The 25271-nt window shown below is 34.8% G+C and overlaps 1 protein-coding gene across 4 annotated transcripts in view; it reads left to right on the forward strand.

The window, feature by feature from the left end:
- NME7 (NME/NM23 family member 7) overlaps positions 1-25271 on the forward strand; it is a 214573-nt gene that overhangs the window by 88034 nt on the left and 101268 nt on the right. For all 4 annotated transcript variants that reach the window (XM_073011811.1, XM_007989596.3, XM_007989592.3 and 1 more), the window contains 3 exons: positions 11733-11797; positions 14213-14281; positions 18883-18984. In XM_073011811.1, coding sequence (XP_072867912.1) covers positions 11733-11797; positions 14213-14281; positions 18883-18984 — 236 coding nt within the window. The remainder of the gene's footprint in view (positions 1-11732; positions 11798-14212; positions 14282-18882; positions 18985-25271) is intronic.

Genomic DNA, 25271 nt, shown 5'->3' on the forward strand with positions numbered 1-25271 from the left:
CAAACAAAAAACAGATGTGGAGGCATCACATTACCAGATGTTAAATTACGCCACAAGGCTGTAGTTACAAAAACATCATAGTGCTGGTATAAAAGTAGGCACATAGACCAGTGGAACAGAATAGAGAACCCAGAAATAAAGCCAAATACTTAAAACCAACTGATCTTCGACAAAACATAGAGAGACGTGTTGAAGAAAGGACACCTTATTTAATAAATAATGCTGGGAAAACTGGATAACCACATGTGGAAGAATGAAACTGGATGCTTATCCCTTACCTTATACAGAAATCATCTCAAGATGGTTCAAAAATGTAAATCTAAGACATGAAACTATAAAAATTCTAGAAGATAACCTAGGAAAAACTATTCTGGACTTTGGCTTAGGCAAATAATTCATGAATAGGACCCCAAAAGCAAATGCAACTAAAATAAAAATAAATAAATGGGACCTAATTAAATAAAAGAAACTTCTGTACATTAAAAGAAATAACCATCAGAATAAATAAACAATCCACAGAGTGGGAGAAAATATTTGCAAACTATGCATCTAACAAAGGACTAATATCTAGACTCTACAATGAACTCAAGCACATCAACAAGAAAAAAAATCCCATCAAAACGTGGGCAAATAACATGAATAGACATTTCTCAAAAGAGGATATAAAAATGGTAAAGAAGCATATGAAAAATGCTAAACATCACTGATCATCAGGAATATGCAAATTAAAAGTACAATGAGATACTGCCTTATTCCTGTAAAAATAGCCATCATTAAAAAGTCAAAAAATAATAGATGTGGTGAAAAGGGAACACCTATACACTGCTGGTAGGAGTGTAAATTAGTACAAACTCTATGAAAATATGGAGATTTCTTAAAGAACTAAAAGTAGATCTATCATTTGATTCAGCAATCCCACTACTCAGTATTTACCCGAAGGAAAATAAGTAATTATATTAAAGACACTTGCATGCATGTGTTTATTGCAACACAATTCACAGTTACAAACATATGCAACCAGCCTAAGTGTCCATCAACCAATGAGTGGATAAAGAAAATGTGATGTATATACACCATGGAATACTACTCAGCCATAAAAATAATGAAATAATGTTTTTTGCAGTAACTTGGATGGAGCTGGAAGCCATTATTCTAAGTTAAGTACTCAGGAATGGAAAAACTAAAAAACATATGTTCTCACTTACAAGTGATAACCAAGATATGGGTATGCAAAGGCATACAGAATTATATGATAGACTTTGGAGACTCAGAAGAGGGAGGGTTGGGGTGGTGGTGAGGGATAAAAAACTACCTGTTGGGTACAATGTACATTACTTGGATGACAGGTGCACTAAAATCTCAGACTTCACCACTATATAACTCATCCATGTGACCAAAATCACTTGTACCCCAAAAACTATTGAAATAAAAAAATTTTAAAAACTGAGATTTTCATATAATGAGAATAGCCCCTACATAATAATGTTCATGAAAATTTCCTAGAAACATGGAGTTGGCTTCTAATGGGACATGTGCTTACTCCAACCACATAGGGACTGGCCTCTTAAGATTAGGAAGCAGCTCACTGTACCTAAAGCTGGCAGTACCCTATGCTGTAGAAACTTAGTTGTACTTTGTGATTGTGTGGTTAACTTGTTTTCTGTATTAACCTGGCTTTGACTTTAGACTTCATATGATCTATTTACCCAATCTTTTTTTTTTTTTTGAGACGGAGTCTCGCTCTGTGATCCAGGCTGGAGTGCAGTGGCGCGAATCTCGGCTCACTGCAAGCTCCGCCTCCTGGGTTCACGCCATTCTCCTGCCTCAGTCTCCTGAGTAGCTGGGACTACAGGCGCCCGCCACCGTGCCCGGCTAATTTTTTGTATTTTTAGTAGAAAGGGGGTTTCACCGTTGTCTCGATCTCCTGACCTCGTCCTCTGCCTGCCTCGGCCTCCCAAAGTGCTGGGATTACAGGCGTGAGCCACTGCACCTGGCCTATTTACCCAATCTTACACAGTTTTCGGTTTTCAGCCTATCTACTCAGTACCCTATTTTATTTTGTTTTTCTTAGACTGTCCTTGTTTTAAACCTGTGATCTTATTTCAACCAAGGTATAGCTGTTCTTAGCTTCCTTTGCATGCTTCACCTGTCTTTGTCTTCACAGCGGGGAGGAACCCTTGACTACCTTTTTCTGGAAATCTTCATTCCCGTAGGTCTTCTCTGCTGTCCCTATGATGGTATGGAGGCTGTTTTTACTATTTTCTATTCACTTAATTGCATCTTGATGAATTTCAGTATACAAAGTCACCATATTGTGGGTATATCTACAAAGCTGTTGTTATACTGGACCAGATGCAGTGGCTCACACCTGTAATCCCAGCACTTTGGGAGACTGAGGTGGCAAGATCACTTCAGGCCAGGAGTTTGATACCAGTCTGGGCAACATAGTGAGACCCTGTCTACACAAATAATTTTTAATAATTAGCTGGGCATGGTGGCACATGCCTGTAGTCCTAGCTGCTTGGGAGGGTGAGGTAGGAGAATAACTTAAGCCCAGGAGTTGAAGTCCAGCTTCAGTAACATAGCAGGACCCCACCTTTTAAAAAAAAAATACAAATAAAATAAATAAAGTTATTCTGTTGGTTACTCTTTTTACTACCTTGTAAGGAATGTACAGCTTGTTCTTGTTAGGAAACTGGCTTTAAGGAAAAATGTGAATTTCAGATTTGGGTATATGGTGTTAGTGGAGGATCAGAAATCTATTGGATGAATTAAATCTGTCTTTTAAAAGCCTACTTTCTACTAATGTGGGTTTTATGATCAACTGATGGATTAAATTTGAGATCCATTAAGACCTAAGTGCCTTACTGGTTCTCAATTTAACAATTCTGTGAAATCCAAACTCTTATTTATTTTGATTTGTTTTTACTTTTTTGAGACACGGTCTCACTCTATCACCCAGGCTGGATTGCAGTTGTGTCATCTCAGCTCACTGCAATCTTGGCCTCCTGAGCCCTAGTGATCCTCCCACCTCAGCCTCCTGAGTATCTGGGACTGCAGGCACCCACCATCATGCCCAGCTAATTTTTTTCTTTCATATTCTTTGTAGACATGAGGTTTTACCATGTTGCCCAGGATGCTCTGGAATCCAGACTCTCGTCTGCAATTGGTTTAATATAATTCTACAATATTTTTCCTTATTGCAAGGCAGAAAACCGTAGACATTGGTAGCTTAAACCATCTGAGTGTTTCCATTAAACATTACAGGAAGATTATCAGTGAAGTGGTATTGCCTAGTAACATATTACTCTCTAGGAGACAGAAAGCTTTTCCACCTGGTTTTTATGCCTAAGGTTATTTGTTATGCATGTTTGCCAAGATTAGTATTAAATTCCTTCTGTTGAATTTAGTAACACTTGTGATTTCTTTTATACATTAGCATTGAACATTAAACTCTCATAATCTCTAGTTTTTTTATTTGGCTTTACACTAATCATATTTTAAAGATACACTAGGTCTATTTTTTAATTAAAATGGCTTTGAGTTTTATTTTACTAGATTTAAATTTTAAAGGAAATCATATCCTTCCAATTTGATTTAAATTGGTTATGGTTATTAATATTAAACGTGTCTATTTTAGGCATCGGTTTTATTAGTTCATGTACTCTTGGCTACATCACAATTAAAATTTTTCTTTCAGTTTCTTTCCAAAATAAATTGCAAGATTTCCTTGTTGACATTTTTTCATTTTTAAAAATCCTTTCGTTTTATTTCCCACCACTCCTATTTGTTATAAGGATTGTGAAGCAAAGCATACAGGTAACAGTGAATTGTCTTGTGTAACAGCCTGGCTGCTTCTTTAAATTTCAGTTTTGTAAGTTGTTTTGCTCACCAAAGTGTCCTTTTAATCGATTGTCATGCTCGTGCATAGGGTTTTGTTGTCATCTGTATCTTGCTGTTACATCCAGTAAGTTTAACATTCATGGTAACGATATTTTTCAAGTGTTTCCACAGTGTAAGGGGCTCATTGGCTGCAAGATTGCTGTGAGGTATACTATAGATAATAGATACTATGATTTTCTGTTTATTTGTTTTATTTTTGTTGTTGTTCTGAGATAGAATCTTGTTCTGTCACCCAGGCTGGAGGACAGTGGCATAATCTTGGCTCACTGTAAGCTCTGTCTCCTGGGTTCAAGCAATTCTTGTGCCTCAGCCTCCCAAGTAGCTGGGATTACAGGCATGCGGCACCACGTCTGGCTAATTTTTGTATTTTTAGTAGAGATAGGGTTTCTCAGTGTTGGCCACGCTGATCTTGAACTCCGAACCTCAAGTGATCCACCCACCTTGTCCTCCAAAGTGCTGGGATTACAGGCATAGCCACCGCACTCAGCTAGTAGATATTGTGGTATCAAGGGAAAATATTGATGCCAGGAAAGACTTTAACGTCAGAATAAGTTATATTCACAAGAAATATTTTTGATATAGATACATGTGGCAAAATAAAACTATTAGATTTTAACTATGAAAACGAATTTTGTTAGAATTTTGAAGAATACTATGCGTCTACTTTTTAACTCAATTTTGTTTTGTTTTGTTTTGTTTTGAAACGGAATCTCACTCTGTGACCCAGGCTGGAGTGCAGTGGTGCAATCTCGGCTCAATGAAAGCTCCGCCTCCCGGGTTCACGCCATCCTCCTGCCTCAGCCTCCCGAGTAGCTGGGGCTACAGGCGCCCGCCAACACTCTCAGCTAATTTTTTGTATTTTGTTTAGTAGAGACGGGGTTTCACCATGTTAGCCAGGATGGTCTCAATCTCCTGATCTCATCATCCTCCCACCTTGGCCTCCCAAAGTGCTGGAATTACAGGCATGAGCCACCGCACCCGACCAACAACTTAAGTTTTAATGATGTTCTCTCTATAAAGCAGTTTCCTACAACTATTAAATAATAAAGTGATCTTTTTTCCTCGTTTTTCTGTCAAATTGATAAGCATCAGAATAGTAAGAAGGAAAGAAATCTTAGTCTGAATAATCAGTAAGTTAAATTAAGTGATTATCCTCTGAATAATTAAGAATTTACTAGATATACATTCTATATCTCTGTTAAAGATTTTATAGTATATATTCAGAAGATCAAAAAAGATGTTTCATAGCTATATATATACACTTTTGTATATTTTTGCATATACATAAATTGTTTAGTTATTTAATTGAGATATATATATGCCAACTAAATATTTTGATTATTTATTTTATTATAGCATAATCTTAGGCCCTGGGGCAAGCAAAACTGGGTTTAAAATTCAGTTATATCACTTACTAGCTATTAAGGGATATTGTTTAATCCTTGAGTATAGATACTCAACGTCTATAAAATGAAGATTATAATATGACTTTACTCATAGGCATTGCCTTAGTTCATTTGAGCTGCTACAATATAAATACTGTAGACTGGATGTCTTTAAACAACAGACATGTATTTCCCACAGTTCTCCATAGTGGGAAGTCCAAGATCAGGTCCCACAGGTTCAGTTTCAGGTCAGGGCCCATGGTTCTCTTCATAGATGGCACCTTCTTACCGTGTCTTTACATGGTGGAAGGGGCAAGAGAACTCTCTGGAGCTTCTTTTATAAGGGCAGTAATCCCATTCACAAGGGCTTTGTTCTTGCTATCTAATCACCTCTTCCCCACAAAGGCCCTACCTTCATCACATTGGGAGTTAGGATCTTAATTTCAGAGGGTCACAAACATTCAGTCCATAGCAGCGTTGTGAGGATTACGTGTAATAATATGTGACTAGCTTACACAATGTATAGATGAGAAAAGACTAGCTGTTTCCCCAAATGTGTGTTATCCTTTCATTGTGTAGACTTCCTTCTGGGAAGTAACTCTTTTTTTCTTAGAGACTTTATTTCCTAACTTTACCGAGTTTGTTGAAAAGTTCTCTCTCTTGAATTGCTTTTGCACCTTTGTAAAAAATCAGTTGGACATATTTGTGTGGTTCCATTTTGGGTTTTTTTTGTTCTGTTCCATTGATCTCTATCACTGACAATACTACACCATCTTTTGGTTATTGTAGTTACATAATAAATCATGAAATTGAGTAGACTGGTTACCCCACATTTTTCTTTTTTGAAATTGTTTTAGTTATTCTAGTTCCTTTATCTTACCATGTAATTTTAGAATAATTTTATCTATTACTACAAAAAACGTGCTGGCATTTTGATAACAATTTTGTTAAACTTATTTATCAATTTAGGGAGAATTGACATCTTTATTGTGTCAAGTATTCCATGAATACTGTTTGCTCTTCATTTATTTAGCTCTTTCATCGAGCATTTTGTAGTTTTCATATGCAAGTTCTATACATTTTGCTTAGATTCACACCCAATTTTATTTCCTTTTTGAGTGATTATAAATGCTATTCTATTTTTAGTTTTAGTGTTAAAGTATTTATTGCTAGTGTGTAGAAATACAACTGATCTAGTATGTTTATCTTGTATCTTTCAACCTTGCTGAAATAAATAATTAGTTCTAGAATTTTTTTAGGCTATTTGGAATTTTCTATATAGACAGTCATATCATATGCAAATAGAAACAGTTATATTTCTGCCTTTCTTGTCTGTATACTTTTTATCTCCTTTTCTTGTCTTGTTGCACTGACTTGAATTTTCCAACACCATATTGAATCAGAGCAATGAGAATGGACATTCTTGCCTTGTTTACTGTCTTGCATTGAAAGCATTCAGTCTTTCACTATTATGTTAGTTGTAGGTTTCTGCAGATGCAGTTTGTGAAGATGGGGAAGTTGTCCTCTATTCTTATTTTTTTCTTACCATTTTATTTATGAGTGTTGTATTTTTTCAAAAGTTTTTTCTGTATCAATATATGCAGTTATATATATATCTATAGATAGATATGTGATCAACATATATTGACATGTTCATGTGATTTTTCTTCCTTAGCCTGTTAATATATTGGTTGATAGTTTGAATAGTGTACCAGGCTTGCATACCTGAAATTAACCTCTCTTGGTCATGATGTATAATTCTTTGTATATATTGCTAAATTTATAAAATTTAAAATGTATTGGAAATTATAAAATTTCTAAAATTTTAACATTTTGGAAATAATTTCTATGTTTAGCCAGATACAGTGGTATGTGCCTGTAATCCCAGATATTTGGGAGGCTGAGGCAGGAATATTGTTTGAACCTAAGAGTTCAAGGCCAGCCTGGTCAACATAGTAAGACCCTTTCTCAAATTAAGTAAATAAATTATTGTTTTAAAATTTTTAAAAAATAATATTTATATTTATATTCGTAAGGGCTATTGGAGTGTAGTTTTATTTTTTTGTACTGTCTTCATATGATTGTAATATCAGGATAATACTAGTTTTATAAAGTGAATTGGGAATTATCCTATGTGTACAATTTTGAGTTGCACTAATATTGTACTTTGAATTTTTTTCTATGCAATTAAATAACACTTGAAAATCTGATTTTTAATGTCTGAATAATAAGTTAGTTGTAGGAACTTACTCTTCTTTATCTAACTTTTTCCTGTTTTTTATTATTTAGAACTTAAAATTTTTTTATTACTAATGATTCTGCGGTGAGCATCTTCCTATATATCGTGTGAACTTGTCCTATTTATTCTTAGAATTTGTAATAGATATAGTTTATAGACTTCATATTGATTAAAACATAGCATTTAATATTTAGATTAGATTAAATTTCATATTTAGATTAGGGTTAATATGTAATCATGTATTTGTTATTATCATAAATGAGACCCTTTTATGGATCTACAAGACCAAAACTGATTTCATACTTAATTGCCTTTTTTAATGTGTTGTCATTTGCACTGATGGTGCAAAAGCAATGGTGAGTAAAACTGCTACTGCCTTAGAATCAAGGCAGTGGCACCAAACTGTCCTAGTAGTTACTGTATTTTGACCATCGTGCATCTGCAGGAAAAAAAAAAAAGAAGCCATACTTAGTTAAGAATATCTTAGATGCAGTAAAAATAAATTTATTACTTTTTGATCCTCAAATATAGGTCTTTTTAATACTCTGTGTGAAGTAAATGAAGTACACATAATGCTCCATATAATGGTTTTAAGGAAGAGCATTTGTGAGTAATCCTGTTCACAATTGTTTGCGCTGTCAGCTCAATTAGATGCTTTTTCTTTTATGGAATACCATTTTTACTTGAAAGAATGACTGACAGACAAATTGTGCTTATTCAGACTTGTGTATTTGGCAGGCATTGTCTTTCAAATTAAGTAAGCCTATCATATCAAAGAAAACAACTGACAACAGCTATTGCCAAAGATAAAATCCAAGTGAAGACAAACTACAAAGGAAAACTAAACTTCACCACTTTCAGTTTGACAACTTCTGAATACATTGTATAACGGAATAGAAAGACTCTTCGATGAAATTGATGATGATATTAACAAATTTTTAATTGATTTTTGATGTATAATGAAATGAATCAGCATTCGGAAAATCTGCATAACTCAGTGAGCTGGTATTTGCCAAATGATTAACGTGTGATGTTGAAAATCATGTCTGAGTCGTATCATAGTTTCATTCAAAGTACATACAAGATAGACCAGTGGATTTTAATGTAACAGGGTAAAGAAAAAGTTTATTGATAAAGGTTTTAGATTATATATTGCAACAAACTTTTAAAAAACTATCACTTATCAAGTAAAGGAGAATATACACAGTTATCGTAAAAAGGTTATTAAAGTATTCCACCATTTTCCAACTAAATATACTCCAACCAAAACAACATATGGCAACAGATTGAAAGCTGAAGTAGATGTGAGAGTCCAGCTGCCTTTTATTAAGTGAGACATTAAAGAGATTTTTTTAAATGTAAAACAATATCTGTCTTTTTGCTAATTAAAAAAATATACTATAATCTCTTCCTGGCCTTTTGGCTTAGATCAAATGAAAATAAAAACTATCATATTTTTCCTCACAAAATGTTATTTATGTTAACATTTAAAGGATTTTTGTTATATTTAAATTAAATATTTTAAAAGTTTTTAAAAATTCATATTGTAGTAAATATGGATAGAGATAACCTATATAAAGGTTAAGAAACTACCAGTTGTCAGGTGGGCACGGTGGCTCACGCCTTGTAATCCCAGCACTTTGGGAGGCCGAGGCGGGTGGATCACGAGGTCAGGAGATCCAGACCCTCCTGCCTAACACAGTGAAACCCCGTCTCTACTAAAAATACAAAAAAATTGACTGGGCGTGGTGGTGGGCGCCTGTAGTCCCAGCTACTCAGGAGGCTGAGGCAGGAGAACAGTGTGAACCCGGGAGGCAGAGCTTGCAGTGAGCCGAGATTGCGCCACTGCACTCCAGTCTGGGCGACTGAGCAAGACTCTGTCTCAAAAAAAAACCAAAAAAACAAAAAAAAACAAAACAAAACAGAAACTACCACTTGTCAAGTAAAGAAGAATAAACACACTTTAACTTATGTTATAGTAAATACTGATAGTGGTAACCTATATAAAGGTCTTCAGTACTATCTAAAAGCTAAAGAGTCTATATGACCAAAACGTTTGAGAACTTCTGGCCTACGGGATACAATCCAAACCTCTGTATAATCCTTCTGTCATGGCTTCTGCCACCTCTCCTCACATCTCTTCTGTCTCATTTCCTTTCCACTCTATTATTCAGTAAGATGAAGATACTTTTATTCCAGAAGAACTATGGTGTTTACATCTCTGGACCTTTGCTTAATGCTCCTTTTGCCTGGAATATGTATTTTTCTCCAAGTCTTTTTATAAAGTACTGTCTCCAAATGCCTCTTGGCATCATTTCAGTTCTAACCTCTCTGTACCTGTTATTCTATCTTTATAATTCTATCTATTGGTATGCTATATAATATGTTTTGGGTTTCTATGTCCAAAATAATTCAGTATCTTTCTCCTTATTAATTTGGTTTCATCATTACTTGTTTTCTTCTTAAAGGTGCTGTCATTCTTCCATTCACTTGGATTCAAAATCTTGAAATCATCTTTTACCCTTCTTTCATCTTCATACTCTGTATCTAGTTTGATCGTATTGCTTCTTGTTTGAAAATATCTTATATTCATTACCTCCTTCTTTCTCTACTGCTACCATCCACGCTTTGAAGTTCAAAATAAGAGAGAAAATATTTAAATATATCTTGGCCTGTTTTTTTCCAACCAGCATTCTGAATGATTTCAAAAGCTTTTGCTATTCTTTCCACTACTTATTCTTCTCTTCAGACCAGCTTGCTCATCACTATTGCATTAGTGACCTTCCTAAAATACTACTTTTATTTTGTATTTTCTCATTCAACATTTTTAGTAACTCTTCATTTCTTTTGGCAGTGTTTCTTTTTGAAGGAAAGCTTTTCTTGTGGACTCTCAGTGTTGACATAAATTATTTTAACTTTAGTAATACAACTTAAATATGTCCAAATTAAAACTAAATACAAATTTTTGCACATAAAACTACATAACTAAAATAATTTGCAAATTCATAGCAAGCAAAACTATAAAACAAAATTTAACTTGATAGCATTAATGTGACAGAGGATGTTATTTGCCATAAAAACAAGCTTAACGTGAATATAGTACAGACTCGGAGTTAGGCATGAGCCTGTTCTACTGCGATGACTCAATTAATCCACCACTTTTCTGTCTTCAAGCTTCTGAGAAACCTTTGTTTCTATAGCATGCTATGATATCATTTGACCTTCATTTGGTACAGATGTATCATTTGAGAAACAGATCCTTCTCTATCTTTTTCTCACCCCTCAGCCTACTACAATTAAAATAGCACTACATGGCTATGGTAGGATAGTAAATACAAGTGCACATTCAGACACTAATAGTACATGGTGATTTAGGGTCACTCGGTAAGATCCAGATGATCCAGAATATGGTGTGTGTGTGTGTATGTGTGTGTGCCTTTGTGCACGTATGTATAAGAGACAGAGTTTTAGTTGACTTGAAAAAAAGAAACTTAGACTTTTATAGGAAACAAATGGAATCTCAAAGTCAGCCCCATTCCCCCAGAGACTATAGACTCCAATATAAAAATCACTCATCTGTAGGATAAAGACTATATTCCTCATGTTGGTATTTAAGGCCTTTATCGATTTGAATTGAATCTCTTTTCCTTTTTAATTTGTTTTTCTTTTCTCTCTTCTTACTGTCGTTTAAATATGCTCACACTTTCCCAGATTTGTGCCTTATCTCCTGTCCCTGTATAAGCTCATCTGTCCACAGCCTTTAAGGACCATTCATGCTTTTCATTTCCCCTTGAAGCTTCTTCCTATTTCTTCAGTTACAATTTGATTTTACTCCTTCTTTGAACTCTTGTTTGAATTCCTTCTGTATCTTGTACTTTGGCATTTCATTTCTTTGTATTAAATAATGCTGTTTATAATTGTTTGATTTTTATGTTCTCTACATCACTAGACTTCAGGGGCTTTAAAGGCAAAATATTATCTTAAAAGTTTTTTGCATAATCCTCAGAACCATTGTTGATATTGTTGAAGCATTTACTAAGGAAATCAAATGATTAAATTTAATGCTCAGTATTTGGGATTTAATTTAGTTTCTCTTGCAAAGTGTGTGTTTTTTAAAATATAGAGTATAAACAAAAAGTACTTTTCTAAGAAACTAAAATGTCTTAAAATTTTGTATTTTTGCACTCATTGTCCTTCATTTTCAGGACTGTTGGGAAAGATCCTGATGGCTATCCGAGATGCAGGTTTTGAAATCTCAGCTATGCAGATGGTAGGTACTTTACAATGAACCATAATATTCATGAGGATTTTTTTCAAAAATAATCATAAAATGCTTTACTTTGAATGTTCCCTGTGTACTCATGAACCACATTAAAAATAAAAGATATACTTACTGAACTCAGTAACCTTCCTATAGTCAAAAAATGGTTTTTGAAATGAATTTTCCCATATACTATTTTACTGAGAGAATTAATATTCAATGATACACCTAATTTAAGCTTATAAGGTAAGTTTATACAGTTCTGGAAACTAAAGTTTCAAAATAAATAGGGACCAAAAACTGTATTTTGTTCTTATAAACAAAATGTAGAATCAAAGTGAGAAACTGTGATGAGTTTTCTGTCTTCTGTATTCTTAACTAAACAGATAATGAAGGAAGAGACTCAGTTTTCAGATTTTTTTCCCTAACCAGTGACTTTTGCTGGTTTTTGAACTTTCTCTCAAGACATTCTTTGGAGTTAGTGTATTCCAGCACCTCTATTGGCACTTGTACCACTGGACCTTCAGAGCCCACGCTTATTCAAAATTGTGCTGCTCATACTTTCCTAAGAAACCTTTCAGCGAGAAACAACAGCCACTTTGGTAGAGGTCATACCTTTGTGCTGTACTCATTGGTACATTTGACTAGAAATTGGGTAACAGATTATTATATGAATCAGACAAACAATTTGGTTTTTACAGTGTTTGAAACCCAGCAAGTTTATGCTTTTTTGATAGTGAAATACCAAAATAGCCATTTTGAAGCTGAGAATTTTCTTACCAGTATCATTTGTATTTTCTTTTTCTGAAAAGAAACAGTTTTCTACAAAGTCTTAAGATTACCCAAAATCAAGGACCAGGACACAAACTGAAGTTCTATTTTGTGCCAATAAGCCAAAAAAAAAGGAAATAGTTTACAAAGTCATTGAGCAAAACTTGAAGACTAATGAGAAAATTGATATTTCAAGAATCTTATCTAGAATTATAAAGTAATTGTCAGCCAAAACTTTCTAAAAGTATTAGCTTGGTGATATATTAACAAGATTGTAGGATGACATGTGAGCCTATTTTAAAAAAATATAGAAATGTTAGTCTTAAACACGGACCTAATTCTAGATCTGCAGCTTAGCATAGTGATTGGTGATTGGGAAGAGTTTGTACTCAGTGAAAAAAATAATTTTAAAAATGGTTAACTGAGCCTATAGGGAAGGCATGGTAGTGTAGTAGCAAGCACAATCATTGACTTTTGGAGTCAGAAAGATCTATTTCTGAATCTTAGTCAGCTGCTTTCTAGGCACGTGGCCTTGGCCAAATGTCAGGCCTTCTTATTCTCAGTTTTCTCATCTAGGCAATGAAAGCATTATTATTTGCCTAAATGGGTTATTCTGCAGATTAAATAAAATAATCATTTCTGGCTCAAAATACTAAGTATTTACTAAATGATATCTTCTGTTAGTATTTTGTTGCATTTAACAAAACATATGTGAATGTAGGATAAAACACTGAAATCCGACAGAATTTCCTCCCTATAGTCGTAATGTTGCCCATAAAAATAAATCCTCACAGCTTAAATTATTGTCCGTATAGGCAGAAATTTCTCAGTAGGTCTTCAATCCTGGCAACAATAAACAAGCAAAATAGAGGGAAAATAAAATTGGGAATTCTGAGGCTATTTTTTAAAAAAATAAGGTCTTAGTTTTTGAGAACCTTAGAATTTAACGAAATTTTATTCCTAACTAAATTTAAATTCAGCCTTGATAAGAATAAGTCCTTCTAGACTTACTTTGTAAGCATATTCTTACTCATAATTATTTTTGAAGAGTAGCAGGAAGTCCACATGACTTGTATAAGTGCTTTATCACGAACCAGACTAACTAGGGATTTTTCCGAATGCTTGGGAGGAAAATAGTATTGTTCTCTGTCTCCTCTAAAAGTCTGAACTATTTTTCTTTAGTAATATTTCTTTCTTGTGCCACTAATCTATCCATAGTGCAATTAATATTGCATATAAATCTTCTTTTGTATCAAGAATGAGATTTTATTCAGAGAGAAGGTGTAGTGTAGTAAGTAAAAGTATGATCAATGGGGTTAGACTGCTTGAGATAGGATGCCAGTTCGAGGAGGTTATATGACCCCTCTGAATCTTAATAGTCTCATCTGTAAGGTGGAGCTATTAATACTACCTATGCAGTAAGGTGATTGTGAGGGCTAAATGAGATGATGCACGTACAGAACCTAGAATGATGCTGTTATCCATTGTTATTCTTGATGAGCTGATCTTTAATAACACTTTTTCTTCAAAGAGTAATCTATGTAAAGTATACATTTTAGAGTAAAGAAGATATTACAAGTGCTAAGTGCGGCTCCTTTATTTTTCTTTTGTTGGTTGGTTTATGGTTTTGTTTTGTTTTATTTTTTAATATAGTTCAATATGGATCGGATTAATGTTGAAGAATTCTATGAAGTTTATAAAGGAGTAGTGACCGAATATCATGTAAGTATAAAAGTAAATGTAAAACATTTGTACTGTTAAGTAAAAAGTATAGGATTCAGTGTTTTGAGCTAAGCTCCTATCTAGGTCCCAAGTGGCCAGACTAAAAATCAATACAGAGTCATTCATACTAAAATTGTCAACAACCTAAGTTCTTATCTGACCTTCTGAGAAATCAGGAGAGAGCAAGCCAAATTTCCCAAACAGGCTAATTTCATTTAATATAATAATGAAGTTTTCTCTGCCTTTCATCCATATGACAAAAAGCAACCTGAGGTAACCTGATGTTAACCAGTCAGTTATTTCCACATTACTTTCTTCAAACTATATACCTTTCATATCTCCCAAAATTCATTGCAACCAGCCTGCAGCTTCCTAAACTCAATTCTCTTCTTTTTTCTTCCTGCTCTGTGGAGTCAGACACTATGTTCATATCCTAAATCCTGTAATTATGTGACCATCGACAATTTATTTACCTTCTTTAAACCTTGATTAACCCCTTTATAAAATGGGAAAATACTATTACCCGCCTTATGAGATTGTTGTGAGAATTAAATGAAATAAATTATGTAAAACAGTCTCATATATTAAAAGTACTCAGTAAATATTACCTGCTATTATTGTTGTTTTTATTATTATTTAGTCTGCATAATTCTTTAGTAGTAGATTCCATGTTGATCATTTACACCTATATTTTCTGCTTTAACATGTACAGTCATAAAAAGGTGATAATTCCTATCTCATACTGTTACTGTTATCCACTTGTATATATTGAGTATCTGCTATATGCCAAATAATCAGTGATGAACAAAAAACATACTGCCTGCATTTATGGAACTTATGCTCTGGGGAGGATAGACATTAAATCTAATGATCCTACACATAGTTACCTAAGGGCAACAGTCAAAAGGCTGTAAAGGAAACAAAAAGGTTATTTTTTTGTTTAAAAAATGTGTGACTTGGCCGGGCGCGGTGGCTCAAGCCTGTAATCTCAGCACTTTGGGAGGCCGAGACGGGCGGATCACGAGGTCAGGAGATCGAGACCATCCTAGTTAACACGGTGAAACCCCGTCTCTACTAAAAAATACAAAAAACTAGCCGGGCGAGGTGGCGGGCGTCTGTAGTCCCAGCTACTCGGGAGGCTGAGGCAGGAGAATGGCGTAAACCCGGGAGGCGGAGCTTGCAGTGAGCTGAGATCCGGCCACTGCACTCCAGCCTGGGCGACACAGCGAGACTCTGTCTCAAAAAAAAAAAAAAAAAAAAAAAAATGTGTGACTTAATTAAAAACTAGGGTGACTTAAAAATTCTGAGTCAATTTTTGAAGGAACATGTTATACTTTTGACGAAGTTCTTTGTTTAACGTGTTTTTTTCTTTCCATTTTATACATTTTGATCAGCCTTGTATGTCTGTTTTCAATGGTATCTGTAATCAACACTGAAAGAGAATGAATGAGAGAGAGAGACATAAAAAGAAAAAAGGAAGGAGGGAGAGAGAGAGAAAAAGAAGAAAGAAAGAAACAAAGGAAAGAAAGGAGGGAGAGGGAAAAAAGGAAACAAGGAAGGGAGGGAGAAAAGCAGACAAAATTTACTTTTCTGTTTTTGGAAAACTTGTTCATGCCTTCTGCTCCTCCTGAAAATTTGGCTCTTGACATTTATGTGTAGGCAGTACTTCAATATCATGAGGCAGAAAATTAGACTCAATATAATTATCCATAAAAAATCAATTACATATGACCTTTGTGAAATAACAAAATGACTTTGGGGGATACACTCAGGAACTCTAATGAGTAGAGTTATGAGTACCATATAAATTATGAAATCCTTTTCCTCTTCTTTTTGCTTCTGTAGTTTATATGAGGTAAGATGACTGCTTTTGGATCACTATTCAAATATATTCTGTAATAAATTATTTTACTTTGGTGTTGTGTATCATAAACCCTCCAAAGTCGTGAAAATGGCTTACATGACCCTACATGGTCTGGCCTCATCTCTTACTGCTTTCCCGTAGTCTCACTCAGCTCCTAGCCTCTAAGCTGATCTTCATATATCCCTACTGTACTTCTGCCTCAAAGTTTTTATATCTATTTTCACTTCTGCCTGAAGTATTCTTTGCTATTCAAGAGGGTGAAAAAAAAATATTTTTTGAGTGTTCTAGACACTGTGAGAGGCATTTTTCTTTGATCATGCTTTTCATTATACCATTTTATATAGAGAGCTAAGAATCTTAAAACAGTATACTTCTATTTTTCCCGTTATTCTGTGTGCTGTTGTTCTTATACATTTTACATCTATATATGCTATAAACCCAACAATACACTCCTAATGTTTTTGCTTTGAACAATTATCTTTGAAAGCAACTAAAAATAGAAAAAATAGCCAGGTGTGGTGGTAGGCACCTGTAGTCCCAGCTACTTTTGAGGCTGAGGCACAAGAATAGCCTGAACCTGGGAGGCTGAGGTTGTGGTGAGCCAAGATTGCGCTGCTGTGCTCCAGCTGGGCAACAGAGCAAAACTCGGTCTCAAAAAAAAAAAAAAAAAAAAAAAAAAAGAAAAGAAAAAGAAAAAGAAACCAACTAAAAAGAGCATTTTATGTTTATACTTGACATGTTTACTGTTGCTTTGTATAGATTTATATTTTTGTCTGGTATTTTTTCCTTCTGCCTAAAGAACTTCCTTTAATATTTCTTACGATGAAATGCTTCTGATGGTGAATTGTCTCAGCCCTTTTTTGCCTTAAAACGTCTTCCTTTTTTCTTCGTTTTTGAAAAATATTTTCTCACCGGGGTATAGAATACAGATTTACATTTTTTGGTCGTCATTGTTGTCATCCTTATCTTTTTCCCACTGTTATATAATATCCTTCTCCCCCGCCCCCCGCCCGACCCCCTGGCTGCTTAAAAGGCTTTTTGTTTTTGTTTTTAGCTAATTTTATTGTGATGCATCCTAGTGTACTTCTCTTTGCATTTATTATCCTTGGGTTCTGTTGGATCTATAGGTTTATAGGTTTCAGCAAATTTGGAAAGTTTTTAGCACTTATTTTTAAAAATATATTTTATGTTTATCACCTTTTCTTCTCTTCTGATATTCTAATTACACATAGACAGCTTGACATGGTTGCACAGCAGGGTTTTTTTCTTCTTCTTCATTTTTCTTTCTCTCTATGCTTATTTTTGAATAGTTTCTATTGAATGTCTTCAAATTTATTGCTCTTCTGAAATGTCTTATCCTGTTCACCCCATTCAGTGTATTTTTAAATTTAGATGTCTTAGATTATATCTCTAGAAGTTCTATTTGGATCTTTTAAATATTTTTTATTTTCTCCTCATCATGTTCATATTTCCTTGTATAATTTGAGAATGTGGAACTTATAATAACTGTTTTAATATCCTTATGTTATTATGTCATTTAATTGCTGGGTCTATTTATTGAGTTTTCTTCTGGTAATTGTTAGTATTTCCCTACATATTTGCCTGCCTGGTATTTTTTTATTGGATGCTGCATATTGTAAAATTTACAGTGTTACATGGTAGATTTGTAAAGAGTGTTCAATTTTGGCCTGGCACTTAGTTAAACACTTGGAATCAATTTGAAACTTTTGAGTCTTGCTTTTTATCTTTGTAAGATGGGTATAGGGCATCTTATAATCTAGGGCTAATTTAGGTCAACTACTATGGTGCAGTACCCTTCTGAGGACTCTCCCTGATGCTCCATGTATCATATAAAAAGGCCTTTCACTCTGACTGGTAGAAACATAAACTCCTCTCAGCCTTGTGCTGTCTCTGAGTTGTTTGGTCTACTTTGTGGCAATTCTTTCCCCAGCCTCAAGTAGTTTCCTCTACACATGTGACAGATTAGTAGCCAAAGACTCATGGGAACTCCTCTGCAGATCCTGTAGCTTATTCTCTGCATACTCCCCTCACCTCTCCAGTATTCTTCCCTGAAAATAAGAGCTACATTGGCCTCCCCGAAGTCCAATCTTTGTCTTTTCAACTCAGAGAACGCTGGGCTCTGTTATGTTTCCTCTGCCTGGTCTACTGGTCTGGAAACTGCCTCTAGACAGTAAGACAGAGCAATTCTACAGCTCACCTCATCTGTTTCCATACTTTCAGGGGTCATAGACCTGTGCTGCCCATCACCCACTGTATGAAAACTATTGTTTCATATATTTTGTCTAGTTTCTAGATGTTTAATATGGTAGAATAAATCTGGTCCTATTATTTTCTTGTTGCTAGAATGCGTTATGATTCTTAAAAGGTTTTTTAGGATAAAACATTTGAAATATATTTAGTAATGTGAATTCAACAACATTGTATTCAAGAAGGCCTTTGCAAGGAAGATATACTAGAAGATCATTCCAAATAATGAAAGTATTGGATAATAAAACATTACATTAAAATGTGATAGGAATGGAGAAGAGAGAGCATATATAAAAAATATTCTTTAAGGAAAAATGGACAGAATTTGGGAACTGCTTGATGTGTGGGATATAAGTGGGGAAGAAGTCACAGATGACTTTAAGGACATTAGTGGAACAGTGTCACAATTAAAACAGGAGAATTAAAAATTGTTAAACTTCTTTTCATTCTTTTATATTAAATTTCATAGGACATGGTGACAGAAATGTATTCTGGCCCTTGTGTAGCAATGGAGATTCAACAGAATAATGCTACAAAGACATTTAGAGAATTTTGTGGACCTGCTGATCCTGTAAGTTATTGTTTAAAATATTAGCCTACTTTGTTTGTTATCTATTCACTATTTTAATAGGTTTATAATTTTTCCTTTCTTCCTTTAAGTAAATAATATAAAAGTGAATATAATATACAAAGTTTTAATTCAAAATGGCACTTTACAAAATTCATTTTTACATAACATTCAGAGAAAGATTATTTTTTGTTAACTTAGTGACAATATAGAATAGGCAGAAGCATTTACTATGGCATTTTCTTTTTTTCTTTCTTCTTACTAAATTGTCCAGGTAAATATGCTTTGCAAGCTTCGTAATAGAAAGTATCTAAGGTATTATATATCCTTTGACATAGAGGGGCCATAAAGAAAGCTCTTATAATACAGTGGCAGCATACCAATACGTAAGTAAATATGGTCAATGGGACTTATATGAAATTTGGTGTTCACTAGTATACCTTTCAATTTGCTTTGGGTTTTCTTCCTAAAGCAAACTACTTTTTCTTGGACATTTGACTGTGTGTGTGTGTGTGTGTGTGTGTGTGTGTGTGTGTGTATAGGTGTGGGGAGGGTGACAAGTAGAAGTAGCATTAGAACACTGTGATAAAGCTCTATGCAAATATTAGAAACTGGATAGGATTGTGGGAAGCATTACTGATTTAAACACTAACCGTAATTTAAATGTACTGTTTCCTATATTTTACTATTATTTATAAGTAGTTTATTGAAGATGGGCAGCCAATTCAATTTAATTTTATTCAGGACATTATTTATTTATTTTTAATTTATTTTTTTTTTTTTTCAGACAGAGTCTCATTCCGTTGCCCAGGCTGGAGTGCAGTGGTGCAATCTCGGCTCACTGCAACCTCCACCTCCCAGGCTCTAGTGGTTCTCCTGCCTCAGCCTTCTGAGTAGCTGGGACTACAGGTGTGTGCCACCACACCTGGCTAAGTTTTTGTATTTTTAGTAGAGACGGGGTTTCATCCTGTTGGCCAGGCTGGTCTTGAACTCCTGACCTCAGGTGATCAGCCCATCTCAGCCTCCCAAAGTGTTGAGATTACTGGCATGAGTTGCCGTGCCCGGCCATTTATTGAACACCCTTAGATGTAAGACAATAAATCCACAACATCTATCAAAAAATCATCTTGTGTGAAAGTGCTACTAGATTAAGCCCAGTAGGGGAGAACAATACTCCTGTTTTCAATGTTCTAAAAGTGTGTGTATATATATTCACTCAGTAAATGTTCTTTGAATAAATACCTAGAAAAAAATGGGAATCAGCATTCTTTTTTCTTTTTGGGACTCTTCTTTCTATGATCATGAACCTGCTCACTCCCCAGCTCCTCCCCAATGACCCCATCCTTTATCATTCCTTGCTCTGTAAGTGATCTAAAAATCTAAAAGGTCTTTTAGAACACTTACAGTGCCACATACAAATAAGGATATTGTTATTTTAGTAAAATTCAAATGTTGGATTGTGTAGCAATGAAGCAGTTAATATGACCTGAAAGTAGTTAAGAAAACTTAAAGGAAGAGAGATATAAACAGTTGTTTGAAAGACAAATTAGGGCACAAAGAGAATGGGAAAAGATCTAAAGCATGTATAAAAACACCAGTGAAGGAATTTGCAAACTTACTATGGTGTACAGCAAGAATATTTTCTTGACTTCGGTGGGAAATACATAGCTGGAAGCACAAAGAAATACATTTTCTTAGATAGAGGAAATATGGTAGAGAATTCTGGTAAAGATGGGTATGATTTTAGCCTTAGAAGGCAGGATAAAAATTATAATTCTATTTAATTTGAATCCCATATCATAGGAAATTGGAATTCCTTGTATGCAGCTTAATTTTGACTATACTGAATTGTTACTTTGATGCAACTAGATCAAACTAAATTGGAAGAGATTAGAGACAGAGGCTCTAGAAATAGAAAGAGACGGACCTGATGACATCAATAGAGAAAGTTGGGAGGACCTCCTTTATATCTTTTTGGGGAGAAGGAATAGATACTTAAATAATACCTGTGGTTGTGATAGAGTAATGATTACAGGGTGACTCTGTTGCAGAGGACATTGAGAGAAATTGGTAATGATGCTGTTTATTGAAAATTAATTATAAGAAATTAGGAAGGGATTGATTTTTGGCTAGATGAGTAAAGGTAACTCAGTTTTTGCCATTTTTGACATTTTAAATTTCTGATTTCTGTTTGATGGGCAAGAGGGTTTTTTGTACTTTTTTTTAAGGTAAGTAAAACTGTGAGTGATCAGCTTGATCTAACAAACAGGAGTAAATTAAAGAGACAAAAACTGAAACAAAAAAGGAAAGAAATAAGATGATTCATTCTTTTGTTCTCTCATTTATTCAATAAATATTTATTGAGCCCATGTCAGTATTTGTGAATACAAAGATAGAAACCCAGGCTGGGCATGGTGGCACACACCTGTAATCCCAGCATTTTGGGAGGGTAAGGCAGGAGGGTTGCTTGAGGCCAGGAGTTGGAGACCAGCCTGGGCAATATAGTGAGACCCTATTGCCATAAAATTGCATATATATGTGTGTGTATGTGTGTGTGTGTATACACACATAATTATATATATATATTTTTTTTTCTATATTTTTGTTGTATATATTATGTAATAAAGTTGTATATAATATAAGCCTCAAAGATCTTAGCCTGTGAGTAAGCAACTGTAAGTGGCTAATTTCCATGCAATATGGCAATTGCATTGTTAGATATTTGCAGGTACTGTGGGAACCCAGAATTATAGCACTTAGCCTGGGAATGTGTGAAACAATAGTTTGAATGTGTCCCCCAAAAGTTCATGTGTTGGAAACTTAATGCCCATATGTATATGTTGATGGTATTTGGAAGTGGGGCCTTTGAGAGGTAATAGGATTAGATAAGGTCATCATGGTGAGGCTCCCATGGTGAGACTAGTGGCTTTATGAGAAGAGGAAGAGAGACCCGAGCTGACATGCACACTCTTGCCCTATCGCCATGTGATATCATTCATCATGTTATGACACAGTAAGGCCTTCACCAAATGCTAGTGCCATGCTCTCAGGCCTTCCAGCCTCCAGAACTTACAGTTATTTCTTACAGAAATAACTTTTAAAAAATATTTTCAAATGCTCTCACTCAGCAGAAATACATTTATTTTCTCCATAAATTGCTAGTCTCAGATATTGTAGCAAAAGAAAATGGACTAAGATATGTGACAAAGGTCAGGGGAACCATGGCTTCTGAGCTGAATTGTAAGGAATTAGAACTTAGCTTAGTGATGAAGGTGGGAAATGATATGGTTAAAGTTTTGAATGCCTAAAACAGCAACACTTTGGGGCTACAGCAAGCTCTTTATTACTGCTGGAACTAATGTTCAGTGCAAGGAATAATAAAGGATGGGGTCATTGGGGAGGAGCTGGGGAGTGAGCAGGTTCATGATCATACAAAGAAGAGTCCTGAAAAGAAAAAAAAATGCTGATTCCCATTTTTTTTCTAGGTTTTTATTCAAGGAACATTTACTGAGTGAATAGTATGTGCAAGGCTCACTCCTAGGTCCTGTTGCTGGGGCATAATAAAGCTGACTAGAACACGTTATATTTCCTTAAGGACCTCGTAACCTCATGGTAGCTCAATCTTGAAACTGTTTCAGGGCCCTGAATCTTGTCTCATTAAGCATGGATGGCATTACTCTATTATGTTTTTTTGGTTCATTTTAGTTATTTATAAGTTCCTCATAGCATTATAGAAAGTTGCACCACAGGGATTTTAAAATTTGGGACTGATTTTACATGTAAAATGTTAACAGTGGTTGTCCTTAGGAGGTGGAAATATGATAATATTTCAGTTCTACTTTCCTATATTTTGCAAAATTTCTTTGAAGTCTTATATGACTTTTATAATAAGAAAAATGCTTTTTATCTTGAAACTTGAAAGTTAATGAACTTTTGAATGAGGAGGCATATACTTATAAGAACTAATTCTCTTGTGTCTCAGACTCCTGAGTTACATTCTGTTTCCAAGTGGAGATCCAGGATGTCAGGCAGGACTATATGCCTTTGATGGGTGTTTTCAAATCAGAAGAAATACTTTAGTAGTTACATTCAAACTATGTTTTGAGGACGAAAAAATGTCTCTTTCCCTTTGGTCTCAGAATTTCAAAATCCATTTGATTCCTTTTCTCCATTCTTGTCTTTCCCCCTTTTCTCTCCACCTCACCAACAAATGGATATTGAATGCTTACTCCATGCCGGTAACTGCTAGGTGCTACTAGGTTTATGTTAATGATCAAGCCAGTACAGGTTTGTTTTTTGAAGAATGTATGATCTAGCTCTAGGAAGAGATAGAATCAATAATTAAATAGTAATCTTACCTTAAACAGCAGATGTTCCAGTCTATTCATGTATTATATTATCTTAAAATAATTTAGAAATTCATTTCTTCATTGCCTAGTCATTCCCATATCTAAAGAAAGACCCTTGGTGACAAGATGTGCAAATATAATTAGTGCTTGGAAGATGGCCAGGTACCTAATGGCCATACAATAAACGTTTGATGAATTCATGAATAAACTGGCTATATTGTATATATACCTAACATCTGGTACTAACTTATTATTTAAATATTTTTTCTATCAAAATGGGTCCTGCTTCTAACAAATTATTTTCTAAGATATAGAGCTATTTTATAAATTGATTCAAAGGAAAGTTCAGCCTAACAGTGACCATTAAATCAGTTTGTAACTATATATGTTGCAGATTGACATCATTTCATCATTGATGTCTGTGCTTTTGGCATGTTCTCCCCCTTCCTGATCTTATAATAGCTGGAAGGAACACTCATTATGTGTTAACAAAATTTCTTTCAGTCCCTCTAGAGGTGGTGGCCAAAGAGGAGAGTGGTGCACAAGACAATTCATTAGGGAGGAGGGAGATGTTAGACTTGTAATTTCTATTTACTATCTACAAAGTAAAATGAGATTAAGTTTTAATAAAATATCATGTGTGGACTGATAAGACTGCATTTCTATAATTTATTTAAAATATCTGCTTAAAGCCCTGCAGTGGCTCCCTATTACCTTCCATAGAAAGGCTTTCAAAGTCCTCCATGAAACAGCCATTCCGACTTCTAGCCTCATTTCTTGCTGCATTTTGTGCCTTTCCTCTGTCCTCTGCATTTGCACTTTACCCTCCACTAATATCAAACTGGGCCGGGCTGGGTGGTAATCCCAGCACTTTGGAAGGCTGAGGCAGGTGATTCACTTGAGGTCAGGAGTTCGAGATTAGCCTGGCCAACATGGCGAAACCCCATCTCTGCTAAAAATATAAAAATTAGCCAGGCATGGTGGCGGGTGCCTGTAATCCTAGCTACTCAGGAGGCAAAAGCAGGAGAATCGCTTGAACCCGGGAAGTGGAGGTTGCAGTGAGCTGAGATTGCACCACTGCACTCCAGCTTGGATGAGAAAGTTATTCTGTCTGTCTAAAAAAATATATATTATACATATGTATATCAAACTGTTTATTCTTTCTTAATAAACCAGTGTCTTTCTTCACTCTTTCCTCTGTTTCTGTATCCTCTTATTATCTTATTGACAGAGATACTTCCCCTCTCTCTCAGCTATTGAAACTTTGCCCAAGCATCTGGGAATTCAATATTGGCCCCACCACCCTCAGATAGAATGGCTACTTCCTCTTTTGTGGCCTCATTTTACCCTATATATACTATGTTTATATCACCTGTTAAATTTTACTGTATTTATTTACTATCTGTCTACTCCCTAAAATTGTGGCCTAAGATAATGTTTTATTCATCTTAGTATTTTTTATTAGTATTTTTTTATTTTTTTATTAATGTTTTATTCATACTTAGCATGTAGCATAGTACCTAGAATGTGGAAAGCACTTGATAAATAGTTTATGGTGGAACAAATGAATGGAAGAATATGTCTAGAGTCATGTACTGGACAAATGAATGGACTTTTGGAAACAGAATGTGGTCCTATTAAAAAACAAAAAAAGAGTCCAGGATTTCCCCCAGACTTTTGAATTTGCCTTGTTTTCACCACTCATATTGTAGTATGGCATGCTATGTAAAATATTACAGTTCTGTTAAATATATGTGTATAAATGTGTATATGTATATATTCATATGTCTGTATTCATATATACAGATATATGAATATCCAAAATCTATTAAACAGGAAATCTAAGAAGAGGAGAGCATCCACACCTGAGAACAGCTTAGCGTAAGATGAGGATGGTTCAGACTTGGGAAGAGAACCTGGTATGGGGTTTTAGAGCCGAGG

The sequence above is a fragment of the Chlorocebus sabaeus genome, chromosome 25, assembly GCF_047675955.1.
Source record: "Chlorocebus sabaeus isolate Y175 chromosome 25, mChlSab1.0.hap1, whole genome shotgun sequence".
In the NCBI taxonomy this organism is placed as follows: Eukaryota; Metazoa; Chordata; class Mammalia; order Primates; family Cercopithecidae; genus Chlorocebus; species Chlorocebus sabaeus.